Below are 16,675 nucleotides of genomic sequence, written 5' to 3'. Positions count from 1 at the left end.
GAAAGTTTATATACTCAATTCGTTTCAATTTATGTGAATCTATTTCCTTTTTAGTCCGTACCAAAAATAATGATCTCTTTCCTTATTTAGAAACAATTTACCTTTATGCAATGATTTATAACCACACAAAATATATGTGCCTCATTTTACACCACAAGTTCAAAAGTCTTTTCTCTTTTCTTAAATTTCGTGCCCGGTCAAATAGGAGGGAGTACAAGATACATATCTCATATTATTTGCTTGGTCTAAATATCGGGTGCTATTTCTTTTTTATTTACTTATATTTCCCTTCTTACTATAAATTGTTAGAACATTGGGCTTTCAGTTTCATTTTCACAAATTAACGAGTGCTTACACTAAATCATATCAGATTATCATTATTAAGACATTTAATAAGATGAGAATGCATATTAACTAATCGTAGTTAAGTAAAAGAAGCCTATGTGCTATACTATTCATATATCTTGTAAATACTCAGATGCAAATAAATTTTATCATATTTTTAGTGTCTATATTTGTCAATTAGAAGATCAGCCAATTGCTAATCATAGTTTATCCGTTTCTTCCCCTAATATTCATCTATTCTTCTGAATCAATTTGTGAATACACGACTTAAAGCTTATTTTTAATGTTTACATTGAATGTGTGACTCGATCTAAATCTTCAAGAGCATCTTTATTAGCAATCTATCCGTTACGTTCGCATAAGATACTACTTAAGAAGATATATGATGAAGAAATACATATTTACACCAAAATCATATCAACTTATTATAGTTAAATAATTTAATAATACAAGAATATATCCTAATTAACTATGATTAAGTAGTTTCTATATGGGAATTGGCCGTAAACTCCTTTCCTTATGAATCAGTTTTCCGGGTATAAGGAACGAGTGCCAGAAAACATACCTAGGTTTTAGCTATCACTCTACTGACAGAGAACCTAAGAGCTACTAATAAGCCTTTAGGCAGACAACGAAAATGATAAATGACATCTTCCTTTACAATGACTTCTTCCTTTCCTCTTCACCGTACGAAATTATAGCTCACCTTTGGATCAGGGGATGCATTAAGTTAGCAGCTATAAATTTACATACAAACACATATCATGCATCTGTTAGTTTGATATAAACACTAAGTGCCTTCAAATCTGCATGAAATATGTGGTTGTTACCGGTAACAAGTACCCAAGTTGACTCCATTAGTACTTCTTTGGATACGTTAGAAATTTAACATGAGCTTACTATATCAAGTTTGATATGACAAATTACCTGTTATTAAACCTTCATTCCCTTTTACCAGCCCTAGTTCTTCACCCTTCCCTTAAATCTAGCCCTATTTCTTCACCCTTTTCTTGATTTTCTGGTTTAAAAATTCTATTCTTCTCTTCAAATTGAAAGTAGTCTCGCCATTTGTGTTCGAATCTTGGCTTAAGCTCTCAATCATGTCTCTCACACCAAGAGTCGATTCATGCATGTGTGGTCATGAATGTCAATTGAAAGCTTCATGGTCTCCATCTAATCCTGGAAAGAGGTTCTATGGGTTGACGACGAGTTTCCTAGCCAAGTGAATAGGGTTATTTGGGGTTTGTTGAACATGATCAAAGCTTTTGAAGAAGAAAGGGTTCGAGCAAGAACATGGAGGAAGAAATTGGCATCTATTATAGTAATAATGCTAATTATTTGGGTTTCCTACTGTGTCGTCGATCGTTGAAGTTGTTGTAGTTTTGCTGGTAGTAGGAGTAGCTGCTGTATTTTGTATTTGTAATGGTGGTTGATATAAACACTAAGGGGTCGTTTGGTATGAGGTATAAGAAGGCATATTGCTGGTATAAAAATTTAATACCACCTTAATACTTTGTTTGGTTAGCAAACCTGGTATAAGTTATCTCGGGATTATAATTAGTACCGGAATAACTTATACCTTGTAGAGGGTGGGGTAATTAGTGTCGGGATAACTTATGCATGCTTCTTAGAAATTATGCAATTGTCATTTTTAATACAACATACCAAATAATGGATAAAAATAGGATAACTAATCCCAGCATAACTAATCCCAACATAACTTATCCCGGCATAAGCCGTATTCAAAGCTTCCTAGCCAAGCGAATAGGGTTATTTGGGGTTTGTTGAACAAGATCAAAGCTTTTGAAGAATAAAGGACTCGAGCAAGAATATGGAGGAATTATATGGGGTTTGTTGAACAAGATCAAAGCTTTTGAAGAATAAAGGACTCGAGCAAGAATATGGAGGAAGAAATTGGCTTCTATTATAGTAATAATGCTAATTATTTGGGTTTGCTACTGTGTCGTCGATCATTGAAGTTGTTGTGGTTTTGCTGGTGATTGGAGTAGGTACTGTATTTTGTGTCTTAGCTGCTGTATTTTGTATTTGTAACGGTGGTTGATATATTTTGGGTGTATCTAGTTTGTTTGAATGTAATTATGGCATGTGGCCTTATTTCAATGAAATGAAGAATTTTTCTGCAATTGCCTTTTATGTATTGGTTCAAATATGAAACTCGAAGTGCTAAAATGTTGAAGTTGTAACATGAACTCAACTGATAAGTTTTAACAAACAACCATCGCAACCTACCATCCTCCAGATTTACTAAGCACATACAGTCCAACTTATGCAGAAAAAGCACTATAATTGCATTCATAACTTATGCAAAAGGCTGCTGACGCTACCAACTGAGTGCTTTAAACTGAATGCTTCATAAAAGCACATACACGAATGCTTTAAACTGAGGCTACCAATAGCATTTAAATTGCATTCACAACTAAAGTGTTTACAATACTAGTCACAATTCCAAACAACTAAAGTATTTACAATTTAAAGTAGTGCCAACTAGTGACCCGAAAAAGACACAATAATTAATCCAAGTCTGGATACTTAGCAAAGTACATGAACTCAAACTCAAAATAGCACAATCCTAACACAACTATGGCGCTGGAGGGGCTAGACTTGCAACTGAAGAGGTAGTTGATGAAGATCCAATTTGGTTTCTCCTATTTGCACTTAGTTGTTGTAGCTCGGAAGTAGTTATAGCATTTCTGCCTTTAAACTTAAGCCGAGGAGGTTTAAAACCAAGATCAATATTGACTGTACTAGTATCCTTCACAACCTTAGTCCCATATGATACAACTTGTTCACTGTACTACCTTACTGAAATTAGCATAAAATCATATAGAATCATAAAAAATGGTATAATAACAAGTTGAAGTTATGAATAGCCAGTCCTTACATTAATGACAGCCATTTAAGTTGTAGGGTTGGTGTAACATCCAAAACCAATATTTCCTGGCCTCTTCTATCCATCAGATGGTGGTGCAGATTTAACACCTCTTCCCCTTGTTCTTTTAACCCCAACAGTAAGTTTTCTAGGAGCAGTTATTGGAGGTGCATTTGGAAATGCATCCCTGCCAAATCTACTGTTGTTTCCCCTTCCCCTGCCATTGGTTGTGCTTGTATTAGTTGCTGGAGGTGTGTTTGGAAATTGTCACGACTCAAAATCCTACCCTGTCGTGATGGCGCACATCACGGTACTAGGCAAGCCGACATTTAAAAATATTCTAACACTTTTAATAGAAAATGAATTTAAGCATTTTAAACAATAAAAGCTTTCATAATCGGGATAGAAATCCAAAATACAATGCAGAAATTCCCAACATCAGAGTGTCACTGAGTACATAAGCACCTATGCATCACAAGTCCGGAAAAATACTGTCTATGATAATCTGAAACTAAATACAATAAGTGAAAAGATAGGGAAGGAGAAACAAAGACTGTGAAGCACCATGCAACTACCTTGGAATCTCCAAAAGATCAATTGCGTGAAGAATCAACACCCACTATGTCCGAAAATACCTGGATCGGGACATGAAGTGCAGGGTGTAGCGTAAGTACCACCAACTCAGTAAGTAACAAGACTAAATAAAGAACTGAAAGTAGTGACGAGCTTCACAGTTATAGTTCAATTACAGTGATTTTAACATAAGAAGGTAGGCATGCTTTCAAGTTCGACAATTAAGGTCAAAACAATAATTTCATATCAAGTTCAACTGAAATAGAGTGTAATTTCTTTCAGAGATTTCAAGACAGTGATACATGGCAGCTAAGCGCAATAATAATAAAATCAAATACATCCTCTCAGGGCCACAATCACCCATCCCTCCCATTCACTCAACACTCGGCACTCGCACTCAATAGGTACTTGCGCTCACCGGAGGTGTGTGCAGACTCCGGAGGGGATCCTTCAGCCCAAGCTCTATAATCCGCACGGACAACTTACGTGCTGCATGGACAACTCACGTACTGCACGGATAACTCACAATCAGGCCTTCGGCCTCACCCAATCATCAATCTCTCCAGTCTCTCGAGCTCTCAGTAATCATGAAAATCAACTCCAACAGAAATGATATAATGTATCAACAAGGAACAATAGATACTGAGATATAATAAACAGGTAAGACTGTGACTGAGTACAAAATAATATTTGAGCAATTAATTCAACATGTACACGACCTCTAAGGGCCCCTACAGTGCCAACACATAGTCTAAACATGATTTCTAACACGATTTGTAGGTCAATTTCTCCACTACATGGAGAATGTACATATAACAACAGATTAAACAACTACACGGCTCCACGGAATTTGACCAACTCAAAATTTCCATGGTGCACGCGCATACGCCCGTCACCTAGTATGTGTGTCACCTCAAACTATAACGACCCGACCGGTTGTTTTGAGAGTTAGAGCCCCGAACCCCTATAAGCTGCTTTTCCCATATCTATTTCTGCTATTGTGACTTATCGGGATGATTGGTTCTGAGTTTTGGAGTGTTTTGGGACACTTAATCCCTAAATGAGAGCTTAAGTCTTAGGATTTGGACTATAGTCGGAACTATATAAAAATAATTTCGGAATGAAATTCTGTCAATTCCGTTAGCTCCGTTGGATGATTTTGGGCTTAGGGGCATGTCCGGAATGTGTTTTGGGGCCCCGTAGCTCATTTAGGCTTGAAATGGCGAAAGTCAAAATTTTGAAGTTTTGGACCGGTAGTGGAAATTTTGATATCGGGGTCGGAATCTAATTCCGGAAGTTGGAGTAGATCCGTAGTATTGAATATGACTTTTGTGCAGAATTTGGGGTCAATCAGACGTGGTTTGGTTGGTTTCGACATCAGTTGTCGAATTTGAAAGTTTCAAGTTCTTTAAGTTTGAATCGGAGGAGGATTTATAATTTTAGCATTGTTTGATGTGGTTTGAGGATTCGACTAAGTTTGTATGGTGTTTTAGGACTTGTTGGTATGTTTGGTTGAGGTCCGGAGGGCCTCGGATGTGTTTCGGATGCTCAACGGGTCATTTTTGGACTTAGAGAAGTGGCTGATTTCTGGTATTTTATTGCAGAAAAATCCTTCATCGCGTTCGCGAGAGGTGCCTCGCGATCGCGTAGAGCATCTGGGAAAGGCAGCTAAGTTGTTCTTCGCATTCGTGATGTTGTTCCCGTGTTCGCGAAGGTATGTGACCTTAATCCTACGCGTTCGCGATGTGGTCCTCGCGTTTGCGTAGAGGAACGGGGCAGAGGGAGCTTCAGGCATTAAGCCTACACGTTCGCGAAGAGGTTCCCGCGTTCGCGAAGGGTCCGTCAGTGGAAGGTACGCGTTCGTGAGAGTCCCCTCGCATTCGCGAATGAGGAATTTTAGGCTAGTGGAAGATTGTTCATCGCGTTCGCGATCGTGATGTCGCGTTCGCGAAGAAGAATGCATCTGAACAGAATTTAAGATTCAAAAACGAGGGTTGAGTTCATAACACAAAAATTTGATTGAGAGCTCGGTAGAAGGCAATATTTGGAGAGATTTTTGGAGGAAGTTTTTGGGTAATGATTCCTAACTCCTTTATGGTTATATTCCACTAATCTATAGTTGATTTCATCATTTAATTTCAGATTTTGGGGTTGAAATTGGGAAATATTTGGAAGAACTTCTTCAACAAAGATTTCGAGTTTTGAAAGGGGATTTGTGATCGGATTTGAGTAATTTTTATATGGTTAGACTCGTGAGTCAATGGGTGTTCGTATTTTATGACTTTTACCTGATTTTTAGATGTGGGCCCCACATGTGATTTTTGAGTTAATTTCGGAATTTATTTTTGTTAAGGTGTTGATTTCATTAATTAGATGAGTCTATTATGGTTGTATTTATAATATGTAATTGCTTTTAGCTAGATTTGGGCCATTCAGAGCCGGATATTCGTGGGAAAGGCATTGTGACCGATTGATTGAGTTTGGTTCGAGGTAAGTGGCTTGCCTAACTTTATGTGGGGGAAATCCCCTTAAGATTTGGAACTATTGTGATATGTGAGCGCCGTGTGAGTGAGGTGATGAGTACGTAGACGGGCTAGTAGTGGAAAAACCCGATTTTCTTACTGAGCAGCAACATGTTTTCCTTTTATTTTTAGTTATATCATTTTAATGAGTATTAATCTATTTTTATTCTTATTTGAGTTATTCAAATATGTGTAGCTATCATGTTTAGTCTAATACAACATGTCTACGTATCTTAATTGCTTATGTGAACTCTATGCAGCATGCTTAGTGAATTTCATGGTTGTTCCTTGACTGGTACTTAGTCTAAATCATAAGATTTCGTGATGTAGTTGCATTTCTATTGTTTGCGCTGCGTATTTACTTTGGGACTATGGAATGGTATTCCGGGAGATCCCCCTGTATCGCATATTTACTTTGGGACTACGGAACGGTATTTCGGGAGATCCCCCTGTCTTGCATATTTACTTTGGGACTACGGAACGGTATTCTGGGAGATCCCCCTGCACATTTACGTTTGGGACTACGAGACGGTATCTCGGGAGATCCCCTGTTGTGTTTTATTGTACTGAGCTGTTACCTTCTATGATTTCATTGTTGTTAAATTCAGCCTTTATTTTATTACGGCATTACACTCTATATTGTTTTATTATATATTTACCAGTAGGGCCCTGACCTGACCTCGTCACTACTCGACCGAGGTTAAGATTGGCACTTACTAGGTACCGATTATTGTGTACTCATGCTACTTTCTCCATATGGTTTTCATGTGCAGATCCAGGTACTCCTTATCAGCCGCACTATCGGTGAGCCGGAACAACTTTGGAGACTTCAAGGTATATCTGCCGCGTTTGCAGACCTCGGAGTCCCCTTCTACTCCTTCTCATGTCCATTATCTTTGGTATTTTTCCTTTGTTAGACTCTGATATATAGAGACACTAGATTTTCCTTCTGTAGTTTGTGATTCATGATGTTCGGGGTTTTGGGATTGCTATGTATTTTTGAACGATTAGTTGTTAAAAATTATGTTTTCATTTCATTATTCAGCAACTGTTAGGCTTACCTGGTCGAAGAGTCTAGGTGCCGTCACGACGTCATATAGAGGGAAAATTTGGGTCGTGACAAGTTAGTATTAGAGCTCTAGGTTCATAGGTATCGTAAGTCACAAGCCGGTTTATTAGAGTCTCGCGAATCGGTACGGAGACGTTTGTACTTATCTTCGGGAGGCTATGGAACTGTTAGGAAAATTTCATTACTTTGATTCCTTATCGTGCGAAAATTGTTGACTTCAAAGATTCTAAACTTCTGTATTCTATTCTCTCAAAGATGGTGATGACACGTACAAGAGGATCTGATGAACAGGCACCCGCGCCCCCTGCTAGAGCCGCGAGAGGCTAGGGCCAGGGCCGGGGTAGAGGCCGAGGACATCCACGTGGTGCAGCCAGAGCACCCGCACGAGCTGCTACAGAGGAGACCCCAGTAGCTCCAGCTGGAGGGCAGACACCTGAGGCACCTGTTCCTGCACCAGCCCTCCAGGAGACTCTAGCCCAGTTTCTGAGCATGTTTAGCACCTTAGCTCAGGCTGGTTTGATTCCACTTGCTCCTGCCATATCTCAGGCCGGGGGAGGAGCACAGACTCCCATCGCCGGTACTCCAGAGCAGCGGGTTCAGGTCGACCAGGTTCCAGAGATTGTACCAATGCAGTTGGTAGCTCTAGCTCAGCCCGAGGTTAGGGCAGTAACTTCTGAGGTGGAGCAGCTTAGACTTGAGAGGTACAAGAAGTATCACCCACCTACCTTCAGCGGATTGGCTACAATCTACAGATCATGCTCAGGGTTTTCTGGAGGAGTGTCATCGTATTCTCCATACTATGGGCGTAGCGGAGACGAGCGGGGTTTCCTTTACTACATTCCAGCTTAGAGGAGCAGCCTATCTATTCTATGAGGGCTCTTAAATGATGAATTCAAGATATGAAGGAAAAGAAATACATATTCTATTGGATGCAAAAATAAAAATTAAAGGAGGGAACAATGAAATAAATTGGAGGGAAAATAAACTAATAAAAAGTTTTCTGAAAAATTGTTGCTAGCTTTTACCAGCCACATTTGTCAATTGTCAGTGAAAATGTAGTTTTCATGGCCAATGTTCATTTGCCAGTAAAGGATTGAGTCTAGCGAATAAATTGTCGGCTATATATTTATTACCGCTAAATAATGGTGCTAAAAACCTTTTTTGTAGTAGTGGCTGCGCCAGGGATCTATGACTGTGTCAGAGTATGCAGTTCTCTTCAGTGATTTGGCCCTACATACACCGACCTTGGTTGCAAAAATTCGAGAGAGGGTTCGACGGTTTATTGAGGGACTCCACCCCAGCATCAGGATTAGTATGGCCAGGGAGTTGGAGATGGATATTTCTTATCAGCAGGTTGTGAGTATCGCTAGGAGATTGGAGGACATGCTTACCCGGGATAGAGAGGAGATAGAGGCCAAGAGGTCTTGAGAGACTAGTTCTTAATCTGGTGCTCATGCCCCAGCCGCTCGCCATGGTAGGGGTTATGTGAGTTGCCCCGTCCATTCAGCTCTTCCAGCCGCTAGTGGTATTCCGGTCCCTTCTAGGCCACAAGAGCCTTATTATGCACCGCTAGTATCTAGTGTGCCTCCTGCACGGGGTGTTCCTAGCGGCTAGTCCAGCAGACTTTGCCCGAGCCAGCCACAGTAGCCACACCCTCCCAGAGCTTGTTTTGAGTGTGGCGACACTCGTCATATGGTGAGGGATTGCCCCAGATTTAGGAGGGGTGCACCTCCACAGACCTCTTAGCCACAATGTGCTCCACTGGGTCCTCAGGCTATGATTACAGCACCAGCTGCCACCCCACCTGCTCAGCCAGCCCGAGGTGGAGGTCGGGGAGGTAGAGGTCGCCCTAGAGGGGGAGGCCAGGCCAGATATTATGCCCTTCCTGCTCGTACAGAGGCAGTCGCTTCTGATTCTATCATTACAGGTATTGTTCCAGTCTGTCATAGAGATGCGTCAGTATTATTTGACCTAGGCTCTACATATTCCTATGTGTCCTCTTATTTTGCCCCGTATTTAGGCGTATCGCGGGATTCTTTGAGTTCCCCTGTTTATGTGTCTACTCCTGTAAGAGATTTTCTTGTTGTGGACCGCGTGTATCGGTCGTGTTTAATTGCTCTTAGTGGTTTTGAGACCAGAGTCGATTTATTATTGCTCAGCATGGTAGACTTTGATATTATTTTGGACATGGACTGGTTTTCACCCCATTATGCTATTCTTGATTGTCACGCTAAAACCGTGACGCTGGCTATGCCAGGTTTACTGTGGCTAAAGTGGAGAGGTACCTTAGAGTATACTCCCAGCAGAGTTATTTCCTTTCTTAAAGCTCAACGAATGGTTGAGAAGGGGTGTGACACGTATCTAGCTCATGCGAGAGATGTCAGTATTGATACCCCCACAGTTGAGTCAGTTCCAATAATGAGGGACTTTCCAGATGTGTTCCCAGCTGATCTTCTGGGCATGCCGCCCGACAGAGATATTGATTTTGGCATTGATTTGTTGCCAGGCACTCAACCCATCTTTATTCCTCCATATCATATGGCTCCTCCTGAATTGAAGGAGTTGAAGGAGCAGTTAAAGGAATTGCTTGATAAGGGCTTCATTCGGTCCAGTGTGTCATCTTGGGGTGCTCCTATCTTATTTGTGAAGAAGAAGGATGGTTCTATGCGGATGTTTATTGATTACCACCAGTTGAACAAAGTCACAAGGAAGAACAGGTATCTATTGCCTCGTATTGATGACTTATTCGATCAGTTACAGGGTGCCAGAGTGTTTTCCAAGATTGATTTACATTCCGGCTATCATCAGTTGAAGATTCGGGAGCCAGATATCCCGAAGACTACTTTCCGGACTCGGTATGATCACTACAAGTTCCTTGTGATGTCTTTTAGGCTGACCAATGCCCTAACAACTTTTATGCACTTAATGCACAGCGTGTTTCGTACTTATCTTGATTCATTCGTCATTGTGTTTATTGACGACATTCTGGTGTACTCCCGGACTCGGGAAGATCATGAGCAACACCTGAGGACTGCACTTCAGACCTTGAGAGAAAAGAAGTTATATGCAAAATTTTCAAAGTGTGAGTTTTGGCTAGACTCAGTGGTATTCTTGGGCCATATAGTATAGAGTGGGGGGATTCAGGTGGATCTGAAGAAGATTGAAGCAATACAGAGTTGGCCCAAACCGTCCTCAGCTACAGAGATTCGGAGTTTTCTTGGTTTGGCGAGGTATTACCGTCGTTTTGTAGAGGGATTCTCATCTATTGCAACACCTATGACCAGGCTTACCCAGAAGGGTGCTCCGTTCAGGTGGACAGAGGAATGTGAGGAGAGCTTTCACAAGCTCAAGACAGTTTTGACTACAGCCCCAGTATTGGTATTGCCTACAGGTTCGGGGTCTTATACTGTATATTGTGATGCATCGCGGATTTGTCTCGGCGCGACGTTGATGCAGAATGGTAGGGTGATTGCCTACACCAGACAATTGGAGGTGCATGAAAAGAACTATCATGTCCACGACCTTGAGTTAGCAGCTATTGTATATGCCTTAAAGATTTGGCTCCATTATTTATACGGTGTTCCTTGTGATATTTACACCGATCACCGGAGTCTGCAACGTTCAAGCAGAAAGATCTTAATTTGTGTCAGAGGAGGTGGTTGGAGCTGCTTAAGGATTATGATAGCACCATTTTGTACCACACTGGGAAGGCCAATGTGGTGGCCGATGCTTTGAGTCGCCGAGCAGAGAGTTTGGGGAGCTTAGCATATCTACCAGCAGTAGAGAGGCCCATGGAGTTAGATGTTCAGGACTTATCCAGCCAGTTTGTGAGATTGGATATTTCTGAGCCGAGTCGAGTAATGGCTTGTGTTGTCTCTCGGTCTTTCCTTTATGATCGTATTAGGGAGCGTCAGTATGATGACGCACATCTGCTTGTCCTTAAGGACACGGTCCAACACGGTGATACTAAGGAGGTCACTATTGGAGATGATGGTGCATTGAGGATGCAGGGCAGGCTATGTGTGCCCAATGTAGATGGTTTGCGTGAGTTGATTCTTCAGGAGGCTCACAGCTCGTGGTACTCCATTAATCCGGGTGTCGCGATTATGTATCAGGTCCTGAGGCAGCATTATTGATAGAGTAGGATGAAGAAAGACATAGTAGAGTATGTGGCTAGATATCTAAATTGCCAGCAGGTGAAGTATGAGCATCAGCGACCGGGTGGGTTGCTTCAGAATATAGAGATTCTGGAGTGCAAATGGGAGCATATCACTATGGACTTCGTTGTTGGTATCCCACGGACTCAGCAAAAGTTTGATGCAGTTTGGGTGATTGTGGACAGGCTGACCAAGTCAGCTCATTTCTTTCCTGTGATGACTACCTATTCTTCCGAGCAGCTAGCTCGAATCTACATCCATGAGATCATCACGCTTCATGGAATACCGGTATCTATTATCTCTGACCGGGGTACGCAATTTACATCACGGTTCTGGAGAGCTGTACAACATGAGTTGGGTACTCGGGTTGAGTTGAGCATAACATTTCACCCTCATACGGACGGGCAATCTGAGCGCACTATTCAGATATTAGCGGATATGCTCTGTGCGTGTGTGATAGATTTTAGGGGTGCTTGGGACTAGTTCTTACTACTTGCGGAGTTTGCTTACAATAATAGTTATCAGTCCAGCATTCAGATATCACCATATGAGGCTCTGTATGGTAGGCGGTATTGGTCCCAAGTGGGTTGGTTTGAGCCAGGCGAGGCCAGATTATTGGGTACGGACCTGGTTCAGGATGCCTTGGAAAAGGTTAAGGTAATTCAGGATAGACTTCGCACAGCCCAGTCCAGACAGAAGAGTTACGCGGACCGAAAGGTTCGCGATGTTGCATTCATGGTTGGAGAGCGGGTCTTACTCCGGGTTTTGCCTATAAAGGGCGTTATGAGATTTAGAAAGAAGGGCAAGCTGAGCCCAAGGTTCGTTGGTCCTTTTGAGGTATTGCGGCGTGTTAGGGAGGTTGCTTATGAGCTTGACTTACCTCCCAGTCTAGCAGGAGTTCATCCGGTATTCCATGATTCTATGCTCCGGAAGTACCACGGCGATCCTTCTCATGTGTTGGATTTCAGCTCAGTCCAGTTGGACAAGGATCTATCTTATGTTGAGGAGCCAGTGGCTATTTTAGACAGGCAGGTCAGAAAGCTAAGATCAAAGAACATTGCTTCCGTGAAGGTTCAGTGGAGGGGACAACCGGTGAAGGAGGAAACTTGGGAGACCGAGCAGGATATGCGCCGCCGTTATCCTCATCTCTTCACCACTTCAGGTATGTCTCTATGCTCGTTTGAGAACGAACGATTGTTTTAAGAGGGGGAGGATGTAACGACCCGATCAGTTGTTTTGAGAGCTAGAGCCCCGAATCCCTATTAACTTCTTTCCCCATATCTATTTCTGCTATTGTGACTTGCCGGGATGATTGGTTCTGAGTTTCAGAGTATTTTGGGACACTTAGTCCCTAAATGAGAGCTTAAGTCTTAGGATTTGGACCGTAGTCGGAACTATGTGAAGACGATTCCAGAATAGAATTCCGTCAATTTCGTTAGCTCCGTTGGGTGATTTTGGGCTTAGGGGCGTGTCCGGAATGTATTTTGGGGGCCTGTAGCTAATTTAGGCTTGAAATGGCGAAAGTTGAAATTTTAGAGTTTTGGACCGGTAGTGGAAATTTTGATATCGGAGTCGGAATCCGATTCCGGAAATTGGAATAGGTTCGTAGTGTTGAATATGACTTGTGTGCAAAATTTGGGGTCAATCAGACGTGGTTTGGTTGGTTTCGGCATCGGTTGTCGAATTTGGAAGTTTCAAGTTCTTTAAGTTTGAATCGGAGGAGGATTTGTGATTTTAGCGTTGTTTGATGTGGTTTGAGGATTCGACTAAGTTCGTATGGTGTTTTAGGACTTGTTGGTATGTTTGATTGAGGTCCCGGGGGCCTCGGGTGTGTTTCAGATGCTCAACGGGTCATATTTGGACTTAGAGAAGTGGCAGATTTCTGGTATTTTATTGCAGAAAAATCCGTCATCGCGTTCGCGAGAGGTGCCTCGCGATCTCGTAGAGCATCTGGGAAAGGCACCTAAGTTGTTCTTCGCATTTGCAATGTTGTTCCCGCGTTCACGAAGGTGTGGGACCTTAAGCCTATGCGTTCGCGATATGGTCCTCGCATTCGCATAGAGGAACGGGGCAGAGGGAGCTTCATGCATTAAGCCTATGCGTTCGCGAAGAGGTTCCCGCGTTCGCGAAGAGTCCGTCAGTGGAAGGTACGCATTTGCGAGAGTCCCCTCGTGTTCGCGAAGGAAGAATTTTGGGCCAGTGGAAGATTGTTCATCGCGTTCGCGATCGTGATGTCGCATTCGCGAAGAAGAACGCACCTGGGCAGAGTTTAAGGTTCAAAAACAAGGGTTGAGTTCATAACACAAAAATTTAATTGAGAGCTCGGTAAAAAGCAAAATTTGGAGAGATTTTCGGAGGAAGTTTATGGGTAATGATTCCTAACTCCTTTATAGTTATATTTCACTAATCTATGGTTGATTTCATCATTTAATTTAGTATTTTGGGCTTGAAATTTTGGGAAAAATTTGGAAGAACTTCTTCAACAAAGATTTCGAGTTTTGAAAAGGGGATTTGTGATCGGATTTGAGTAATTTTTATGTGGTTAGACTCGTGAGTGAATGTGTGTTCGTATTTTGTGACTTTTACCCGATTCCGAGACGTGGGCCCCATGGGCGATTTTTGAGTTAATTTCGGAATTTTTGTTAAAGTGTTGATTTCATTAATTAGATGAGTCTGTTATGGTTGTATTTATGATATGTAATTGCTTTTGGCTAGATTTGGTCCATTCAGAGCCGGATATTCGTGGGAAAGGCATTGTGACCGATTGATTGAGCTTGGTTCGAGGTAAGTGGCTTGCCTAACTTTGTGTGGGGGAAATCCCCTTAAGATTTGGAACTATTGTGATATGTGAGCGCCGTGTGAGTGAGGTGACGAGTACGTAGACGGGCTAGTAGTGGAAAAACCCGATTTTCTTACTGAGTAGCAACATGTTTTCCTTTTATTTTTAGTTATACCATTTTAATGAGTATTAATCTATTTTCATTCTTATTTGAGTTATTCCAATATGTGTAGCTATCTTGTTTAGTCTAATACAACATGTCTACGTGTCTTAATTGCTTATGTGAACTCTGTGCAACATGCTTAGTGAATTTCTCGCTTCTTCCTTGACTGGTACTTAGTCTAAATCGTAAGATTTCGTGGCATTTCTATTGTTTGCGCTGCATATTTACTTTGGCACTACGGAACCGTATTGCGGGAGATCCCCCTGTATCGCATATTTGCTTTGGGACTACAAAATGGTATTTCGGGAGATCCCCCTGTACTGCACATTTACTTTGGGACTACGGAACGGTATTCCAGGAGATCCCCCTGTCTTACATATTTACTTTGGGACTACGGAATGGTATTACGGGAGATCCCCCTGCACATTTACGTTTGGGACTACGAGACAGTATCTCGGGAGATCCCATGTTGTGTTTTTGTGTACTGAGCTATTACCTTCTATGATTTCATTGTTGTTAAATTCAGACTTTATTTTATTGAGGCATTACACTCTATATTGTTTTATTGTATATTTACCAGTAGGGCCCTGACCTGACCTCCTCACTACTCGACCGAGGTTAGGCTTAGCACTTACTAGGTACCGATTGTGGTGTACTCATGCTATTCTCTGCACATGTTTTTCGTATGCAGATCCAGGTACTCCTTATCAGCCGCACTATCGGTGAGCCAAAACAACTTTGGAGACTTCAAGGTATATCTGCCGCGTCCACAGACCTCGGAGTCCCCTTCTACTCTTTCTCATGTCCATTATCTTCGGTATTTTTCCTTTGTTAGACTCTGATGTATAGAGACACTAGATTTTTCTTCTGTAGTTTGTGATTTATGATGTTCCGAGTTTTGGGATTGCTGTGTATTTTTGAACGGTTAGTTGTTAAAAATTATGTTTTCATTTCATTATTCCGCAACTATTAGTCTTACCTAGTCGTAGAGATTAGGTGCCGTCACGATGTCATACGGAGGGAAAATTTGGGTCGTGACACAAACCAAATGCATGACACGTAATACGAGGTTTCGTACCCTCAGAGCCAAATTTAGAACTGTTACTTACCTCAAATCGAGCAAATCTCTACTCCAACACACCCTTGCCTCGCAAAACGGCCTCTGAATGCCTCGAATCTAGCCATAAACAATGCAATATAATCAATAGGGTCTAAAGGAATCAACTCTATAAGAAAATGCTAAACTATTAATCAAAATAAAAAATCGGCTCAAAAGCCAGCCCCCGGGCCCACATATCAAAATTCGATAAAAGTCACAAAACCCGAAATCTCACTCAACTACGAGTCTATCCATATCAAATTTATCAAAATCCGACACTAAATCGTCACCCAAACACCCAAATCAAACTCTACAAATCCCTAGCCTCAAACTCCCAACCTACATCTTAAATAAACACCGACTAGGTGGAAAAATAATGGGGATGCAATATTATTGATCAAATATGAGTACAAGGGACTTACCTCAATAATCCTCTCGAAAGACCTCTCAAAAATCGCCTAAATCGTGCTTGAAATGTTTGAAATGAAGCCAAAATCATGAACCCTTGTTTTAATAATCTGCCCAGGATTTTCGCACGTGCGACCAAATATCCGCACCCGTGGAACCGCTTCTACGGTAAATCCTCCGCTTCTGCGAAAATCACTTAAGTCCCCCAGGCCGGCATCTGCGCTCAAGGTTCTGCACTTGCGGAGGCGCTTCTGCGGCCTTCCATCCGCTTATGCGAAAACAGGTCTCTCCCTCAACTCCGCATCTGCGGAGCCTTGCTCGCACCTACGGGCTCGCAGATGCGGTTAACCCTTTGTACCTGCACCCTGCCCAGATCAGCCCAACTCTGCTTCTGCCTAAATCCATCCGCATCTGCAGTATCGCAGGTGCGGAAATGACCTCGCACCTAAGACCTCTACTCACTTCCTCCCTGGCCACTTCTGCGGCTCACTTCTCGCTTCTGCGAGATCGCACCCGTGATTTCCACTCTGCAGGTGCAATTACACTAGAAGCTGGTGAGCTTCAACATTTCCCTCAAACTTCAAATCGATCTGATAACCATCTAAATCAACCCGAGGCCCCCGGGACCTCAACCAAACATACCAACGGGTCCTAAAACACGATATGAACT

At 42.1% G+C, this 16,675-nt stretch overlaps 1 protein-coding gene across 1 annotated transcript; it reads left to right on the top strand.

Annotated features, from left to right (window-relative positions):
- Nucleotides 1-12,339: 12,339 nt before the first annotated feature.
- Nucleotides 12,340-12,759, top strand: LOC138899210 (uncharacterized). The gene has a single exon (XM_070185349.1). The coding sequence runs from the start codon at nucleotides 12,340-12,342 to the stop codon at nucleotides 12,757-12,759; it is 420 nt and encodes a 139-aa protein (XP_070041450.1).
- Nucleotides 12,760-16,675: the final 3,916 nt, after the last annotated feature.

This window comes from Nicotiana tomentosiformis, chromosome 9 (assembly GCF_000390325.3).
Source record: "Nicotiana tomentosiformis chromosome 9, ASM39032v3, whole genome shotgun sequence".
NCBI lineage: Eukaryota > Viridiplantae > Streptophyta > Magnoliopsida > Solanales > Solanaceae > Nicotiana > Nicotiana tomentosiformis.
This window is presented reverse-complemented; position numbering and strand designations above follow the sequence as displayed.